Raw genomic sequence first — 20,527 nt, 5'->3', positions numbered from 1 at the left:
AGCATGTACCATTCCAAGTAAATTCATTTAACAAATATAAGTTCTTCCCATATATTTTCACATTTAAAAGGATTATTCATTGTTATCACTTATATAAGAAATATTATGAAACATATAGACATTAAGAACTAATACTAAAGTCTATATCAATATAACTGATATAAAATATTTAATATACTTCCATATCTTGAAAGTTATTTTCTCACATCTACAAAATATTGAAAATTCTAAAATAGTAACACATTATCAGAAACAATATTTTCCTAACTCTTAAAATTTCCTATTGATCAGATTTGCCCTATGAAAAGAAATGTTATTTTTAATAAGTAGAACAAGAATGGTATCAACATTTTACTTTATCTTTACTTCAAATAGAGTATCATGAACTTGAATGTTCTGAAAGCAATTCTGGACAAAACTTAAATGTGTTAAGCTGAAGATTATGAATTTAAATGTTAACTAAGTAAAACATTACAGCAGGGAAGACTAGAACATGGAAATCTTAAATATGTATATGGCCATTTTATAACTTACCATTTGCCAAGTTAACATATTATATCATTATTTAGTTGTTGCATGTCTTTGTAAATGCTTCTTATATATCATATAAACCTATGGATCCCCAGAGATTATTAAAATTAGAAAAGGTTATAACATAATATGTTATAATAGTTATAATTATCTGTCAATAACTAATCCAAAGTATGATTTAAAGATGAAAATCTATTTATGATTTAAAGATAAAATATATTCAAGATTTTTTTAGCTTTAAATACTTTTTGTTGTAAATTTGCATATTCATTCTGATAGTAAATGCTCAAGTCACATATGAAGGTAATGAGGACCCAGGAACAAGTTTATTTTAGATCTTAGATGATACAGACAGGATATGTGTAAATTAAAACCTGGATCATAACCAAAGATTATCGGTGTTTGTTATCTTTTGTTCAGTGGAAGCCAATTTCACTTAATAGTGCTAAATGATGATACTAACAAATCATTATACCAAATAGTAAATTATGCAATTGTCATTGAGGAAGAATGGCAGAAATTAAATGGTCCATTCTTCTGAATATTTTCCTGAAAACCTGTTTCCGAATTAGTTACGCTTTTATAATAAAACTATTCACCAACTAAGTAACCCTGGTCGTGCAGCAGTAAAGATTAGGATTTACCAATATGATGCTTTTCAAACATATTGCCATCTATGTTGTCCATTTAGACTTGTTATATGCCATATTAATCTTACACAATACATCTCCAAAAGACACCAACAAAACAAAACAAAAAGGACTGTAAAACTTGTACGAAAGTGTCTCCTTGTACCATGTACCTTCCAGACACATGATTCTAGGCAATTAAGCATGTGATAACACAATCTACTAGTATGTGTGAACCTTGATGTTTGGGTATTAGAGGTAAATCCACTAATAGGATCCACTAACTATAGGTCTTGGAGCTTATACAATTTGAGGAATACTTCTTGCAAAAAAAGAATTTTATATTTCAAGTACAATTAGGTACTGGAAAGGACATGTCAATAAGTGGCAATGAAATTTAAGGTTCATTAGCTGTATAGTAAATTAGCTTCTGCATCTGGCACATCGTAAACAGCCCACAATTATAAATTATTTATTAAGTTGTTAATTAAATTTGAAGTCAAGGTGAGTGGTAGGGTATGACTACCCTGTTGGCCTTTTGCAGTGCCTTTAATGTAGTATGATTTAACAGTACCTTAGCCTTAGTTAGTCTTGATTAACTTTACTGAAGGTTCCTTATTCCTGTATGTGCTGGCCTTTCAGGTAAAACACATGAAAATGAAAGAAAGCCAAGTAACTTTTAGTTTTTGATTTGTTTAGAATATGGCCATTTCTCAGAGGTATATGAACACATTTAATTGTATATATCAAACATTTAAGCTAAATTCCAACACTAAGATTATATAAAAATTAAAAAATAAATGAAGCCAGAGGCTAACCAATTGCAAAGTGATCGGATAGCATACAGTATATATGTCTTGCACAAGATCCTGAAGACTTATGAACTCTGTCAAAACAAGGGGCAAGGAATGACAGAGATACACTCTCTACTGCATTTGGCTAAGACCATGTCTAGATAACCTCATTTTATTACACTTTGTTTTATTGTACTTCCTGATATTGTGTTTTATATGAATTAAAGGCTTGTGGTAATCCTGCATGGAGCAAGTCTACTGCCACTATTTTCCTGGCAGCATCTGCTCACTTCATGTCTCTGTGTCACATTTTGGTAATTTTCTGAATATTTCAAACTTTGCCACTATTATTATATTTGTTATGGTTATCTGTCCTTAGTGATTTTTTTGTAGGTTTATTCATGTATTTTTTATTTTTAATTAACTTTTTCAATTACAGTGTGATCTTTGATGTAAATAGTATAATCGTTTTGGGGCTCCATGAACCATATCCATATATGATACCAAACTTAGTCAATAAACGTGGTGTGTACTCTAACTGCTCTATCAACTGGTGGTTACCCCATCTTTCTCCCTCTGCTCAGGCTTCCCTATTTCTTGAGACAACAACGTTGAAATCAGGCCAAGTAGTAACGCTACAATGACCTTCAAGTGTGCAAGTAACAGGAGAGTTGTATGTCTCAAACTTTAAATCAAAAGCTAGAAATTATTAAGCTTGGTGAGGAAGGTATATCAAAAGCTGATATAGGCTAAAAGCTAAGCCTTGTGTGTCAAACAGTTAACCATGTTGTGAATACAAAGAAAAAGTTCTTGAAGGAAATTAAAATGCTCCTCTGGTGAACCATAATTGTATGGATATATTTCTTTTTCTTTGGTTTATATGTCTGCATACCAGTGTCATATAGTCTGAACTAGAGTCAGTTTTAGATATTCTTGACTTTGTTTTTACATAGACATTTTAAGATCTATTTGTAAGTCCCATAAAAACCTTGAAGGGATTTTGATTGGAATTCCACAAATTTTTATGGTTTAATTGGGGTCTGAATTGATATCTTCATTATGTATAGTCCTTCCAGCCATAAGTAGGTATATGTTTATATTTTAATCAGATATTTATGTCACTCGGTAGTGGTTGGCAGTTTCTTCTCATACATATTGCATATCTTTTGCTTCTTTTCAGTGAAGAATCACATGGAAATAATTGCCAATGAGAAAAACAGAAAAAAGCCACCTAACTTATTTTGTAAGTGTAGTATAATCTTGAGAGCAGTCAAGCCCAAGTGAAGTCGTAGATTTCTTAATTATGAACATATATACAAAAGTCTTAAACAAAATACTAGCAAATTAAATACAGTAATGTATGTTATTAAATATTACTAATTTCTTTATTGACTATAAGGATCTGTTATAAAAGCAGCATGATATTCTGGATTAAAAGAAAAAACGCAATTATTTCAATTGGTATATATTACATTGCTTTTAATCATTGTTATAAGCTATGTTATCATCACCAATCTTGGACATATAGTGTCACATCATTTCCTTAGGGAAGTTTCCCAAAAGTATATGTATGCAAATTTTAAATTCTGATCTGTTGTTAAAATGTAGCATCAGGAATCTTCTATAAAGGGCCAGAAGGCAAATATTGCAGGCTTATGGAACAAGAGGAAAAATTGAAAGTATAAAGGTACCTGCATATAACAAGAAAGAAAATAAATTTTATATATACTTACTGATGAAGTTAAAATATAATAATTGAGTATAATTTTGTAAGACTGGTCTATAAATATGAATAATAGGAATTTGGTGAGGATAACATTTTAATTTGGATTGAAACTTAGTGGTCCTTATTATCAAAATCTATTGCAAATGTTCATCTATTAATGCTGATCTATGATGAGATTTTACATATTTCATTGTTGCAAATTTCTTTCTTCAAAGACAGGCGCTGCAATATATTGGTATCAATCTATAATAAGTCATTTTTCTTAGAATTCTATTAGCTAAAAGACTAGACTCCCTTTTAGCATGCATTACATTGCAAGTTAATCACTTCTTTTCTTTTTTTTAAGATTTTATTTATTTATTCCCAGAGAGGGAAGGGAGGGAGATGAGAGAGAGAGAGAGAGAGAGAGAGAGAGAGAGAGAGAGAGAGAAAGAGAGAGAGAGAGAGAGACATCAATGTGCAGTTGCTGGAGGTTATGGCCTGCAACCGTGGCATGTACCCTGGCTGGGAATCGAACCTGGGACACTTTGGTTCCCAGCCCACGCTCAATCCACTGAGCTACGCCAGCCAGGCAAGTTAATCACTTCTAATTAAAGTTCCTCAATAATTGCACTGTTAAGTAGACTTTGGCATATAGAAATTTCTTTGCACTTGCATCAGGGTTGAGAAACTCTGCTGTGGACTGAAATCAGAAAATATATTGCTGGGAATTTGTGTAGACATGGAGATATCACTTCAACTTTTGATAGTGCTGGAAATGTGTTAACAGCCTGCATTACTTGTAAGTCTCAAACATTAGTTCTCATTGAAATCACTTTATCACAGTGTAAGCTTCACATGTAAGTAGTTTGGCCACATAGTTTTAGGCTGAAACATTTTCAGGTCTGCAGCATAAGCTAATTTGGAAGCCATTCAGAGTTAAATAAGAGGACAGTTTTTCAACAATTTAAAAATGTAAACACCATTCTTAACTCAAGGACTGTACAAAAGGCAGGTTATGTTTAGCCCATAGGCCATAGTTTATCAACCCCTGCTTCATAAATTCTTATATTCTCATTAAATGTAAGTGCCTGTCTTCCCACAAACTTTGCAACCAGTAAATATTAACTTTAAAATTTAATTGAAATTACATTTTTCAATAATTACTTGAGTATTAATAAACTGAAATATCTTTTCATGATTATAGGCTACTTACATGTCTTCATTGTAAACTGACTGTTCATATTCTTCCATTTTTCTTGCAGTAAAATTTTCATTCCAGTACTCATTCAGTATACCAAAGCAGTTCTAAGTCCTTTTGTGTCTTTACCCACTTTATATTTTCCATTGATTTTCCCCACACATCCAACACCTCTTTCACATTGAAAGACCTGCCGTTGCCTAACAGAACTGTTTTCTCAAGGTTCTCTACATATGTGCATTGTATCTTTCATTCTCTGTCACCTTTTCTCCATTCTCCCTCCTACTGTGACTCTTATTTATCCTTTTTTAATATACTTTATTTATTATGTTATTACAGTTGTCTCATTTTCCCCCCTTCATTCCTCTCTACCCTGCACACCCCCTCCCACCCACATTCCCCCCCTTTAGTTCATGTCCATGTGTCATACATATAACTTCTTTAGTTCCTACATATCCCATACTATTCTTGCCCCCCCCCTATTTTCTACCTACCATCTATGCTACTTATTCTCTATACCTTTTCCCCTCTCTCTTCTTCTCCCACTCCCCTGTTGCTAACCCTCCATGTGATCTCCATTTCTGTGGTTCTGTTCCTGTTCTAGTTGTTTGCTTAGTTTGTTTTTGTTTTAGGTATGGTTGTTAATAATTGTGAGTTTGCTGTCATTTTACTGTACATATTTTTTATCTTCTTTTTCTTAGATAAGTCCCTTTAACATTTTATATAATAAGGGCTTGGTGAGGATGAACTCCTTTAACTTGACCTTATCTGAGAAGCACTTTATCTGCCCTTCCATTCTAAATGAAAGCTTTGCTGGATAGAGCAATCTTAGATGTAGGTCCTTGCCTTTCATGACTTGGAATACTTCTTGCCAGCCTCTTCTTGCCTGTAAGGTCTCTTTTGAGAAATCAGCTGACAGTCTGACGGGAACTCCTTTGTAGGTGACTGCTTCCTTTTCTCTTGCTGATTCTAGGATTCTGTCCTTATCTTTAATCTTGGTTAATGTAATTATGATGTGCCTTGGTGTGTTCCTCCTTGGGTCCAACTTTTTTGGGACTCTCTGAGCTTCCTGGACTTCTTGAAAGTCTATTTCCTTTACCAGATTGGGGAAGTTCTCCTTCATTATTTGTTCAAATAACTTTTCCACTTGCTGTCCTTCCTCTTCCCCTTCTGGTACCCCTATAATTCAGATTTTGGAACATTTAAAGATGTCCTGGAGGTTTCTAAGCCTCTCTTCATTTTTTTGAATTCTTGTTTTTCCATTCTTGTTTCTTCATTCTTTTCTGATTGTATGCTTTTTTTCTTCCTTCTGGTCCATTCCATTGATGTGAGTCCCAGTTTCCTTCCCAACATTACTGGTTCCCTGTGCATTTTCCTTTATTTCACTTAGTGTAGCCTTCATTTTTTCATCTAATTTATGACCAAATTCAACCAATTCTGTGAACATCCTGATCACCAGTGCTTTGAACTGTGCATCTGATAGGTAGGCTATCTCTTCGTCACTTAGTTGTATTTGTTCTGGTGCTTTGATCTGTTCTTTCGTTTGGGCCATTTTTTTTTTTTTTGTCTTGACACACCTGTTCTGTAGTGAGGGGAGGAGCCTTAGGTATTCACCTGGGCGGGGCAACCCACATCACTGCGTTGTGAAGCTGTTTGTGGGGGAGGGGTTCCAGAGGGAACAATGGCACCTGCTCCACTCTCTGCTGAATTCCAGTCGCTTCCACCAACTCCCCCAAGCATACTGGGCCCTTCTGGTGCTGATTTCTGTGTGGGTGGGTTATTTATCCTTAAGACTCAGATCTAGGATCAGTTCCTCCTCTTTTACTCCATAGGACTCTGTGCAAATATCTGCCATAAAACCATCACACTATATATATAATTTATTGTTGTTTACAGTGGTCTATCTCCCCATGAGGTTCAAAGCTTCTTGAAATATGGTATTGTAATTGAGCTGTATACTCCAGAAACTGCTGGCACTTAGTAGACAATGGTTTGTTGACTGAATGAGTTCAAAATAATAGTAGTAGTAATATTAGCAAAGTAATATTTATCAGACACATTTGTGTAGTAGTATTCCAAAAGAATGAATTTTGAAGAAGCTCTCTGACATTTTTCTTCAGTAAAACCTCACCAAGGAAAAGAGTAATTAAGGTTTTTATTCCATGGCAAGACTATGTCAAACATTTTATTTTTAAATCTTGTCTTTTTCCCTAAAGACAAAATAACTTGTTTAAATAATTGCCATTAGTTATAGCTGTACTTTCCATTTCAAGAAAATTTGCTTATACTGGAAAACAAAATTAAAATACAAAAAGAAAGTATATTCATCAGCCATGACTATTTTGTAACCTTAACAATAAGTTCTTTCTTTCAAAAAAAATCTTTGTAACTTGACCAAGATTCATTTTGGAATTAATTTTTATTTTGCTTTATTTCCAAAGGACATCCATTACCTTGCACTAGACAAGGGTGAATTGGCACTAGCTGAAGTGGCGAGAAAAAGAGCTAGCGACATTGATGCAGAATCAATAACCTCTGGAGTTGGTAAGAATTCATGCTGGGGGTTTTTATAAATGTTTTTTGTTTTAATCAATATTTGTTCAGTATCATTTTTGTTTTCTGTTTTTTAGGGCATGGTTGGTTAATTTGAATTACTTTCTTTGTAAAGAAAGTATCTTTAAAAAAAGAAATAAGCCTGGCTAAGCAGTACAATATAAATATATATATGTTGAAATTGTGTTATTATGAGAATTGGTGATCAGTGATTAATCACTGCTTAGCAAAAAGTATAGAGGAGTTTGTTCTTTTCATAAGATTTTGAGAAAAAGAATTTATTATCAGCTCTTCCTTTACCTTTCCATTAAAACCAACACAGAAATGTATGTAATCCTTTATTTACACATAGACATGTCATATCTCAAAATAATTCTCTCCTATATCAGACAAAATATTTCACATGGAATTTCAGGTTTGATGGGTGACTTGTTTTTGTTTAGAAGTTACTGGAGTCATTTTACAAAGTAGTCTTCCAAAGAAGACCAATAAGAAACCTAACTTGAATCTGAAGGTCCATTCAAAACTTCATAATAAAGAAAAATTAATTTTTAATGCTGTTATAATATCAACATGACCTTCCTTTTTCTAAATTCAGTTTATCTAATGGGACTAAATCCTTAAGTACTGACCTCTAGACATCCCAATTCCTATTCTTCTTGGTATTTCCTATTCCTAGATTAGTCAAAGCACCCACCCTCATAATTGCAATAGATTTCATTTCATTTTGGAACTTTTGTAAAACAAGGAAGTTTTATTAATAAGATTTCCACTGTGTAACTTGCTTGAAAATATAACAATCCTCTCTATTGATAGATCATCTTGTGCTCTGTTTTTGGAATGCTGTTTGCAGACAAAAGGAGTAATTTTTAGTTTCTTTCTAACATCTCCACCAGCGATCCCAGTCTTCAAGGTGGTAATGAAGGACTCAAAGCTATACCACCATGGTACCTCTAAATCTGAATACCAAAGCTGACAATTGCTTACCAGAGAGATGATTCCATCTACCCCATCCCTCAAAGAGTTCCAAATTGATGCATAAGCTACTTTCAAATCTCCATTCCTAATCCACAAGAAATACTATTAATACAATATTAGATAAGAATAACTTCAGTTGATTTATCACTGTATCTTGTTGCTTCTTAAGTATATTGATGTGCCTCCAAAAAATAACAATAAGCTAATATTTACCAAATGCCTGCTATGGGCCAGATACTAAATAACAGATATTTACTAATCAGTACTCACAACTTTGTGAGGTGGGTAGTTTGTATTTGTTATGAAAAGTCACTTTTAACTACATAATGAAACCATACCATGTTAATAGGAATTATAATGGTATATGATGGGGTTACAAATATCCTCCATCCCTATCCTCTACACATTTAGGAAAATACAGGAGAAAGGTTATGTCATAAGCAAATTTTATGGGATTTTTCCTTAGTTATTTACCCTTCCTTTTCCACAGGGTATCAGATATAATGGAAGCCATCTTTGCATTTGAAAGCTATTCAGAGTTACTAGGAGTAAAAAGAAATGTGAAGAGATTACCATGAAACTTCAGAAAAATAAAGAAGGCCTACTATTCAGCCCACCAAAACGTACTCTGTTTATTTTTTAACCAGATTACTGTGGCCAGTTGATAATTCCTAGCCAGAGAGCTTGGATTCCCTCTTTAAGCCCTGCTTCATTTCTAGCAAATATCTTTTCTTCACTGAAACCTTGTTACTCCTGACAATTTTCAGTTTTTTTAGGTCTTACTCTTTGGCCTCGGTTACTATCCCTTCAGAAAGATATCATTCAATAACAATAGTAAATCTCAAAAGACAAATATCTTAAATGAATGTTCTGCCCTACTTTTGTTCCAGAAAACTGGATGTGTCCCACTCACAATTCCCAATGCAATTAGGAAAGAGTATCTAGTTTCCTCATCATAGTCTCTTCTTTACAGCCCAAGTCATACTAGGAAAGCTAATTTTCTCTCAGATTTCCTGAATTTAATTCAACCGTTGTCTCAAACTTTTCCAAAAGCAGAAAGTAATTAAGCTTTGGCTTTCAAAGGGGTTCACTGATGAAAGCAAGAGGGAAAATTATGTAAGATATCAAAGGAGCATTTAATTGTATATGTTCTATACCTTCTTCATCCAACCATCTATCAGATATTTTGATTGTTTACATATCTTGGCCAAATCTGTGGTGATGGAAGATAATTTGACTTTGGGTAGTGTGCACACAAAGCAATGTATAGATCATGTATCATGTAAAAGGTACACTTGAAACCTATATAATTTTATTAACCAATGTCACCCTAATAAATTTAAGTAATTAAAAATAAAAATAAAAGTCAAAAAATACCAGAAAAATCAAAAAACAGTGATCATGTCAAGAACAATGATGATTGAGAGAGTATTATTAAGCTGCTGTGCAGCTGCTGACCACAAGACCTGGAATTCACCTCAGCTGGGTCTGGTGCCTGGTGAGATCTCCCTTTGGATATGCTGCTTGTGAAGCTTATTGGATCCTGCTCTGATGTTGTTTGAAGCTGGCCACTGGGTGTGTTGGTTGTGGTCACCTTGGGAGGGACTCTAAAGCAGACCAATGTCAGATGCTGCCCATGACATGTTTGGAGCTACAAGTGATCCATAGTTTGTGGCTGCCTCTGCTGGACCTGGGTGCAGGTGGGAAGGACCAAGCCATGCGCCAAGGCTGACTTTTACTAGCAATGCTCCTAGAGGCATGTCAGCAAAAGTCCCAAGGCACCTCAAAATCTGCCTCTGTCCGCCTCCACCTGCTGGCTGCCTATTAGGCTTAGTCACTGAAAAAGCCTCTGACAGTATTCAAGTTTCATGAGGTAGATTCTCAGCAGCAAGTGGTGTTCACCAGACCCATACAAGTTCAAACTAGGTGCTAGTGCTGTCTGAGACCACTCAGCAAATGTCCCTGGGTATACCAAGTCTAGCTGTAACCACTGAGCGCTCACATACCTTTGTGTTGGGACAGTCTCAGGGAGTTGCCAGAGTAAGGCCAGCAGAGTTTAAAGAAACCTCAACAGACCAAGGTTTGGCTATGTAAAGGGAAGGCTCTGTTTTGGTCAGGTGTGCAAGGAAGAACTGGCTTCTCTCCTGGCACCACCCAACTTAGTCTGTCCCAGATTATGCTGGAAGAGATGGAGCTCAGCAGGGTGGGGCTGCCAGGAGTCAGGTGGATGGGGCTAGTGGATCTCCCATGAAATGGAGGTGCTGTTCAGGTTTCAAGGGAGTTGGGGGGTATGGACCCTGCCTCACAGCCACACAACTTAGTCTGTCCCAGATTTTGCTCCAACCTTGGCAGAGTTTAACCACTAGGAATTGAGTGGGCGGGCTCCCAGAGCCTAGAGTATGGGGCTAGTGGATCTCTCATGAGAGGTAAGCACCAGTCAAGTTCATGGGAAACTGGGTAAATTGGCCCCCACCAAAGCCGTGTAACTCAACCACTGACATGTGTCTCCCCAGACCTCTGTACCCACGCCAAGGCAGCTGACTGTTCATCAAGGCAAAATCTCTCAAGGTGGGGCAAGAGGGAGTCCAGAGGGCAGGGCTGTTACTTCCCCCAGGCCAGTGCCACAGCAGTGGAGGAGAATATTCAAGCCAAGAAAGATGGTGTCTTCAATGTAGGAGAATGACTCAGCACAGGGATCCTGGTGACTGCCCCTTCAACTGTCTCCCCAGAGCCATAAACCCCAACACTCCTCACATGACTTTAGTTCACTCTGCCTCTGCCAGAGCTCAGGGTGAATGGCTGCAAATGAAATTTTCTTGCACTGGCCCTTTAAGAGGGTGTCTATGTCTCTAGCAGACTCCTGTCTCTCACTGAGGGACAAGAGCCCACTACTTTTCTGTCAGATGTTATATGGGTGCATCTTCCCAGCTCTGGTGCTCTCAGCTGGGGAGCCTGGCTTGGGGTTGAGTCACCAGGCTTTTCGGGGAATCTCCAGCAGCTGAGATATCTATCCCTCTGGATCTTCAGCTGCCACTCGTGTGAGCGGGGTCAGCCCTTTTCACATCTCTGCCCTTCCTACCAGTCTCAATGTAACTTATTCTGTAAATCCTTGGTTATAAGATTTATCCCCAGCTGGTCTTCACTTGGTTATTCAGGATGATTTTTCTGTAATTTAGTTGTAATTCCAATTTAGTCCTAGGAGGCTATGAGTGTATCTTCCACCTACTCAGCTACCATCTTGGATCCTCTATTTGTTGCCTCTTTGATACCAGCCCATCTGAAGGGTGTGAGGTGATATCTCATAATTTTTTAATTATATTTAACGTTGGTTAATAAGATTACATAGGTGTCAAGTATACATGTCTATGATACATGATATGTATCCTACATTCTATGCCCACCACCCAGTCAAATCATCTTCTGTCACCATATACTTGCTCCCTTTACCACTTACCATCTTCCTACACACATTCCCTCTGCTCTCCACCATACTACTGTCTGTGTCTGAGTTTCAGTTTTATACTCCACATATGAGTGAAATCATATGGTTCTTGACTTTTTCTGTCTGGCTTATTTCCCTAAGCATAGTATTCTCAGGATCTATCCATATTGTTGCAAATGGCAGTACTTCATCTTTTCCTAAGGCTGAGCAACATTCTATTGTATATATCTACCGCACCTTCTCTATCCATTCATCCACCACAGGACATTTCAGTTGTTTCCATGTCTTAGCCACCATGAACAGTGTTCTAATGAACAAAGGGTTGCATATATTTTTGAGAATAAATAATTTTCCAGGTAGATACACAGAAGAGGGGTTACTTGGTCATATGATAACTATTCTTAAATTTTTGAGGAACCTCTGTACTGTTTTCCATAGTGACTTCCCACCAGTAGTGAATACAGGTTACCTTTTCTCTACCACTTCTCCAACACTTATTATTAACCTTGTTGATAGTAGCCATTCTAACAGGGGTAAAGTGGTACCTCACTGTGGTTTCGATTTGCATTTCCCTAACAGCTGGTGAAGTTGAGAATTTTTTCATGGCTGTTGGCCATTTGTATGTCTTCATGGGTGAAATGCCTGCCTAGGTCGTCTACTCATTTTTTAATTGTTTGTTTTATTGTTGTTTAGTTGTATGAATTCTTTATATATTTTAGATATTAACCTCTTGTGGAGGTGTTGTCTGCAAATATCTTCTATTCAGTTGGTTGTCTTTTTGTTTTGTTGATGGTTTATTTTGCTGTGTAGAAGCTTTTTAGTGTTATATTGTCCCATTCATTTATTTCTGCCTTTACTTCCCTTACCTTTAAGGTCAAATTCATAAAATATTCTCTAAGGCCAAGGCCTATAGTTTAGTACCAATATATTCTTCTATGTAATTTATTGTTTCAGGACTCATATTTAGATCTTTGATACATTTTAAATTAATTTTTGTACATGGAGAGAAATTGTAATCTCGTTTCATTCTTTTGCAAATGGCTTTCCAATTTTGCCAGGTCCATTTATTGAAGAGGCTTTCCTTTCTCCATTCTGTGTTTCTGGTTCCTTTGTCAAAAACTATTTGCGCCCTGGCTGGCGTAGCTCAGTGGATTGAGCGCGGGCTGGGAACCAAAGTGTCCCAGGTTCGATTCCCAGCCAGGGTACATTCTTGGGTTGCAGGCCATAACCCCCAGCAACCGCACATTGATGTTTCTCTCTCTCTCTCTCTCTCTCTCTCTCTCCCCCCTCTCTAAAAAATAAATAAATAAAATATAAAAAAAAACTATTTGCATATATACATGTGGTTTTATTCCTGAGCTCTCAATTTTGTTCCGTTGGTCTTTATGCCTCTACCATGCTATTTTGATTATTGTTGTTCTGTAGTATAAGTTCAAGTCAGGTAGTGTGATACATCTAGCTTTGTTCTTTTTTCAAAGGATTGCTTTGGTTCTTCGGGGTCTTTTGTGGTCCCATATAAATCTGGTAATTTTTTGTCCTATTCCTTTAAAAAATACCATTGGTATTTTGATGGTGATGGCACTAAATCTGTATATTGCTTTGGGTAATATGGACATTTTAACTATATTAATTCTTCCAATCCATGAACACAGAATATCTATTTCATTCTGTCTTTTTCAACCTCTCTTAATAATACTTTGTAGTTTTCAGCATATAGGTCTTTCATATTCTTTGTTAAGTTTATTCATACGTATTTCATTCTTTCTTTTTGTTGCATTGCAAAAGGAGTTGTTTAAAAATATATTTTATTGATTATGCTATTACAATTGTCCCATTTTCCCCCCTTCACTCCTCTCCACCCTGCACACCCCCTCCCACCCACATCCCCCCCTTTAGTTCATGTCCATGTGTCATACGTATAAGTTCTTTGGTTTCTATATTTCCCATACTATTCTTACCCTCCCCCTGTCTATTTTCTACCTACCATCTATGCTACTTATTCTCTGTACTGTTTCCCTCTCTCTCCCCCTCCCACTCCCCTGTTGCTAACCCTCCATGTGATCTCCATTTCTGTGGTTCTGTTCCTGTTTAGTTGTTTGCTTAGTTTGTTTTTGTTTTAGGTGTGGTTGTTAATAATTGTGAGTTTGCTGTCATTTTACTGTACATATTTTTTATCTTCTTTTTCTTGGATAACATTTCATATAATAAGGGCTTGGTGAAGTTGAACTCCTTTAATTTGACCTTATCTGAGAAGCACTTTATCTGCCCTTCCATTCTAAATGAAAGCTTTGCTGGATAGAGCAATCTTAGATGTAGGTCCTTGCCTTTCATGACTTGGAATACTTCTTTCCAACCCCTTCTTGCCAGCCTCTTCTTGCCTGTAAGGTCTCTTTTGAGAAATCAGCTGACAGTCTGACGGGAACTCCTTTGTAGGTAACTGCCTCCTTTTCTCTTGCTGATTCTAGGATTCTCTCCTTCATTTTAATCTTGGGTAATGTAATAATGATGTGCCTTGGTGTGTTCCTCCTTGGGTCCAACTTTTTTGGGACTCTCTGAGCTTCCTGGACTTCTTGGAAATCTATTTCCTTTGCCAGATTGGGGAAGTTCTCCTTCATTATTTGTTCAAATAACTTTTCCACTTGCTGTCCTTCCTCTTCCCCTTCTGGTACCCCTATAATTCGGATATTGGAATGTTTAAAAATGTCCTGGAGGTTTCTAAGCCTCTCTTCATTTTTTTGAATTCTTGTTTCTTCATTCTTTTCTGTTTGGTTGTTTTTCTTCCTTCCTTCTGGTCCATTCCATTGATGTGAGTCCCAGTTTCCTTCCCATCATTATTGGTTCCCTATGCATTTCCTTTATTTCACTTAGTGTAGCCTTCATTTTTTCATCTAATTTGTGACCAAATTCAACCAATTCTGTGAGCATCCTAATCACCAGTGCTTTGAACTGTGCATCTGATAGGTAGGCTATCTCTTCGTCACTTAGTTGTATTCTGGTGCTTTGATCTGTTCTTTCGTTTGGGCCATTTTTTTTTTGTCTTGACACACCTGTTGTGCAGTGAGGGGCGGAGCCTTAGGTATTCACCTGGGTGGGGTAATCCACATTGCTGGGTTGTGACACTTGTATGTGGGGAAGGGGTCTGAGAGGCAACAATGGCACTTGCTCTGCTCTCTGTCAGATTTTAGTCATTGCCCCTGCTTTCTGCAGGCAAATTGGGCCTTTCTGATGCTGATTCCTGGGTGGGTGGTTTTTTGTGTAAGGTCTAGGACCCTTGGGTCTCTCCATTGAACTCTCCTGTGAGGCCGGGAGTTTCTCCTGGCACCTAAACCCCCACAGGTGTTTTCAATCAGTGGTTTGAGGCTTTATTTCTTAGTGCTGGGACCCTGGGTTGTGCAGTCTGTCCTACTACCCAGTTTCACCTGGTTTATCCATGTGCAAATGTGGGACCACCCAGCCGCTCCCTGTTCCACAGTCAGCCACCTCACTGGGTCCACCAGCTGCTGTTTTGCCTTGAGCTCTGTCTGCCCAACTCCACCCTTCTTACTGATCTGGATGAATGTGTCTTCTGTAACTCCTTGGTTGTCAGACTTCCATACAGTTCAATATTCTGTTAGCTCTGGTTGTTTTTGTTTTTAAACTGTTGTTGTCCTTCTTTTGGTTATGCAAGGAGGCACAGTATGTCTACCTATGCCTCTATCTTGGCTGCAAATCATCTGTTTTGTTTTTTAATTTCATTTTCTGAAATTTCATTGTTAATATTCGGGAAAGCAGTGGATTTTTGTACATTGATTTTTGTGTCTCACAGCTTTACTGTATTTGTTTATTCTAATAGTTTTCTTGTTGTTGTTGAGTCTTTAGGGTTTTCTATATAACAAATTATCTCACCTGCAAAAAGTGACACTTTTACTTTTTGATTTCCCATTTGGATGCCTTTTAATTCTTTCTCTCATCTGGTCCCTCTGGCTTGTACTTCTTGACATTTCCCTGTTGATTAGTGATGTTGAACATCTTTTCATGCAGTGATCTGTATGTCTTCTTTGGAAAAATGTCTATTCAGATCTTGTGCCCACTTCTTAATTGGGCTTTTTTATTTTGAGTTGTATGAATTCTTTATATAGTTTGAATATTAACTTCTTATCAGATAGATCATTTGCAAATATCCTATTTAGTAGGTTGCCTTTTCATCTTGATGATTTCCTTTGCTGTGCAAAAGTTTTTGTGTGATATAGCCCCATTTCTTTTTTTGTTTATGTAGCCTTTACCCAAGGAAACACATCCAACAAAAAATATTGTGAAGGTCCATGTCAAAGAGTTTACTGCCTGTATTTTCTAGGAGTTTTATGGTTACAGGTCATATGTTTAAGTCTTTAACCCATTCTGACTTTATTTTTGTAAATGGTGTAACAAGTGGTTCAATTTTATTTTTTCCATGTATCTGTCCAATTTTTCCAACACCATTTATTGAAGAAACTGTCTTTATCCAATTATATTATCTATGCCTCCTTTGTTGTAGATTAATTTACAATATAAACATGTTTTGGAGGAGGTTCTTTATTCTATTCCATTGTTCTATGTGTCTCTTTTTGTGCCAAAATCATACCGTTTTGATCACTATAATCATTGTAGTTTGAGATCAGAGAGCACGATACCTCCAACTTCTCCTCTCTCTAGATGGATTTGGCTATGGATTATTTATATATTTTGAATATTAGCCCCTTTATTTGAGGTATTGTCTGTAAATCCCCTCTCCCATTTGATTGGTGTCCTTTTTGATTTTTTAATGGTTTCCTTTACTGTGAAGAAGCTTTTTAGTTTGATGTAGTCCCATTCATTTATTTTTGCTTTTAGTTCCCTTGCCTTTGTGGTCAAATTCCAAAATCCCTCTGAGACCAAGGTCTGTAAGTTTAGTATTTATTTTCTATGTATTTTATTTTTTCTGGTTTTATATTCAAGTCTTTAATCCATTTTGAGTTAATATTTCTATTTTTTAATTGTATTGATTGTGCTATTACAGTTGTCCTAATTTTTCCCTCTTTTACCCCCTTCACCCAGCAACCCCTACTCCCTTAGGCAATCTCCACACCATTTTTCATGTCCCTGAGTCACTCATATAAATTCTTTGACTACTCTATTTCCTATACTGTACTTATATCCCCTTGGCTATTCTGTAACTACCTATTTATACTTGTTAATCCCCTTACCTCTTCACTCAGTCCCCCAAAACCCCCTCCCATCTGACAACCATCAAAATGCTCTAAGTATCCATGGTTGTGTCTCTGTTGTTCTTGTTTGCTAAGTTTGTCTTTTAGATTAAAAATGTTGACAGGTATGTATTTATTGCTATTTTATTGTTCATAGTTTTGATCATCTTTCTCTTAAATAAGTCCCTTTAACATGTCATATAATAGTTTGGTGATGATGAACTCCTTTAGCTTTTTCTTGTCTTTTTACTTTTGGCCTTTTCTGCTAAAATAATTTTGTTTAACATTTCTTGTATTGCTGGTTTAGTGGTGATGAACATCTTTTCCTTTCCTTGTCTGAGAAACTATGTCCTTCAATTCTAAATGCTAATAATCTTGTGTATTTTTGGATGTTGTGTTTGCTTTAATCACTTTGAATACATCAGACCATTCTTTTTGGCTTGTGAAGTTTATGCAGAAAATTCAGCTGAGTGTCTTATGCAGGATCCCTTGTACATAGTGGCTTTTTTCTTGATGATTTTGAGATTCTATCTTTAACTTTCTCCTTTTAATTATTATATGTCTCGGTGGGAGCCTGTTTGGGTTTGTTTGGGATGCTTTGTGTTTCCTGGATATGGATGTCTGCTACTTTCATCAAGTTAGGAAAGTTTTCAGCCATTATTCTTTTAAATAGGTTTTCTGTCTCATTCTCTTCTCCTTCTGTGACACCTATGTTTCAAATGTTGGTATGCTTGATGTTGTCTCAGGTTCCATAAACTATTTTCATTTTTAATTTTTTTCTTTTTGCTGTTCCAATTTAGTGATTTCCACTGCCTATTTTCTAGTTCACTTACTAGTTCTGCATATCTATTGTGCAGTTGATTCCCTCCAGTTATTTTTCATTTTAGTTATAGTGTTTTTCAGTTCTGATTTGGTCTATATGTTTTGATCTCTGTTTTGAATTTTTCATAAAGTTCCTCCATGATTTTCCTGAGTTCATTGAGCATCTTTATAATCATTGTTTTCAACTCTTTACTTAGTAGATTGTGTCCATTTCATTCAGTTCTTTTTCTAGTGTTTTGTCCTGTTATTTAGTTTGTAAACTATTCATCTCATTTAAAATGTCTCTTTGTATGAATTTGGTGAAAAAGCAACCTCTCTCAGCCTTGAAGGGGAGGTGCTCTTGTATACGAGCTTCCCCTTTATGGACTTTGTGAGCCAGGTCTTTTTGGCAGGCTAGATGGACCAAGAGCTGTGGCAGGCATGGACCACAGGGATATCCTGGGGCAAGCCAAAGCTGTTGTTGGAACCGAGGTTGGCTATGGGGAGTCTTGGGTCTTAAACAGATTCGGGCTATCTCGGCAGGCAATCTGGAGCTGTAGTGGAGCAGGCTCAGGCCACACAGAGTCCCAAAATCAAGCCACGTATAGACCTAGAGCTTTAGCTGGAGTGTGTATGAGCTATGGGGAGTCCTGAGGACAAGCTGAGCTGGCAGACCAGTTAAAGCTGTAGTAGCTGGAGCAGCCCTCAGGAAGACCTGGGCAGAGCTATAGTTATAGCTGATCCTAAACAAGCTGAGGCCTAAAGCTGTAATTAAAGCTGATCCTAAGCAAGCTACAGATCTTTTGTGGACCTGGGTGCACCAGAATGGCCTTGGCCAGCTGGCTAGAGTGCCTATATCATGCTCATACCTCTTTGACCAAGGTAAGGGGAGAGTACAATGAATGGCCCTCTCTGGTACCTCTGACACCAAAGAGTTCCTGAAGTTCCCCTCCTATTTGGCAAATACTTAAGGTTAGCAAATGGATTTCTTTCAGATGTAGTCTAAGTACCCTTTAATCTACTATGGTTTTTTTTGTTGTACCCCAGGGTGGGCAAGTGTGAATGTGGTTCCTTCAGTAATCCGTTCACCACTGCAGATTAGTGTGTCAGGAGAGTGGTCCCATGATGCCATGTTTCTGTCTCACCTACCGGTTTCTATGTGAGCTCTCTCATTTTTTGTGCAGAAGCTGTTCAGTTAACCCTCAGTTCTTCTCAGGGGAAAATGATCTGTCTGTGGGTGTAGATTTGATGTGTCTGTGGGAGGAGGTGAGTTTATGGTCTTCCTATGCTGCCATATCAGACGAGAAGCCTCCTTGTTGTAAATTAATTGACCATATTTGTATGGGTTTATTTCTGGGCTCTCTATTCTGTTCCATTGATCTTTGTGTCTGTTTTAATGACAATACACATTTTATCACAAAGCTACAGAAATAAAAACAGCATAGTAATCAGGAAGTATGATACTTCCATCTTTGTCTTCTTTATCAAAATTTGTTGGGCAATTCAGGGTCTGTTTTGGTTCTGTGAAAATTTTAGGACCGTTTCTTCTGTTTATGTGAAAAATGCCATTGGAATTTTGATATGGATTGCATTGACTCTGTGGACTGCTTTGGATAGTGTGGACATTTTTTAAAACTCCTCATCCAAGGATGTTTGATTTGAGAGAGACAGAAACATCAATTAGTCTCCTCCCTACATGTCCCAACCAGGGCCTGAACCCACCACCTTTTGATGTAGAGGACAACACTCCAACCAACTGACCACCTGGCCAGGGTGGGTAGTATGGACATTTTAACAATATTAATTCTCCCAACCCATGAACATGGACATTGTTCCATTTACTTGCATCTTCTTTTATCAAAGACTTGTCATTTTCAGTGTACAGATATCTTTTTATCTCTAGATTACTGGGGTGGCCAAAAAGTCCATATGGTTTTTTCCCTAAAAGTCACAACATGTTTTTCATTTCACCAATAACTTTGAGTTGGATATTTTGAGTATATTGGCTATCTTCCTCTGTTGGCTTCTAGTGGGTAGAGGTGGGGTGCTACTAAACATCTTTCAGTGCATAAGATAGCCCCACAGCAAAGATTTAGCCAAAATTTCAGTAGTGCCAATAAACTCCACAAAGCACTTTTAACACATTTGATCGGTCACAGCACCTTCTCCATTTACTGCACAAATCTTTTTATTGCATTTCAGTTGTTTTTACCTTTCTTCAAATAATAAAGAATAATAAACTGAAAATATTGTGGATCTTCCATCTTCAATATTAAAATGACTGCACAAAAATTTACCAATTTTGATAAGTTTTTGAAAATGCACACTGATATGACAGCTGTCACAATACAGTCTAACAAAATTGTCTCAAATGAAGTTAAAGACAACTAAACACTACTAGAGCCATCATATGGGAAAACATGTAACAGACTTTTTGGCCAATTCAATATTTTTGATGCAATTGTATTAATTTTTCTGATAATTCATTAGTAGTTTACAGAAAAACAACAATGATTATATTGATTTTATATCCTCCAACTTTACTGAATTGAATTATTCTACAGATTTCTGGTGAAGACTTTATGATTTTCTATATATAATCTCATCTGTAAAAGGAGACAATTTTACTTCTTCCTTTCTAATATGGATGCCTTTTATTATGTTTTCTTGCCTAATTGTTTTGGTTAGGACC

The 20,527-nt window shown here is 36.7% G+C and overlaps 1 protein-coding gene across 1 annotated transcript in view; it reads left to right on the top strand.

Moving 5' to 3' along the window:
* Positions 1–20,527, top strand: part of LOC114498694 (WD repeat containing planar cell polarity effector) — a 295,440-nt gene that overhangs the window by 166,444 nt on the left and 108,469 nt on the right. Inside the window, exon 13 of the mRNA XM_028514800.2 lies at positions 7,302–7,404. Within this exon, the coding sequence (XP_028370601.2) occupies positions 7,302–7,404 (103 nt within the window). The remainder of the gene's footprint in view (positions 1–7,301; positions 7,405–20,527) is intronic.

This window comes from Phyllostomus discolor, chromosome 6 (genome assembly GCF_004126475.2).
Source record: "Phyllostomus discolor isolate MPI-MPIP mPhyDis1 chromosome 6, mPhyDis1.pri.v3, whole genome shotgun sequence".
In the NCBI taxonomy this organism is placed as follows: Eukaryota; Metazoa; Chordata; class Mammalia; order Chiroptera; family Phyllostomidae; genus Phyllostomus; species Phyllostomus discolor.
Note: the sequence above shows the minus strand (reverse complement) of the source record. Positions and strands in the feature narration are given on the sequence as shown.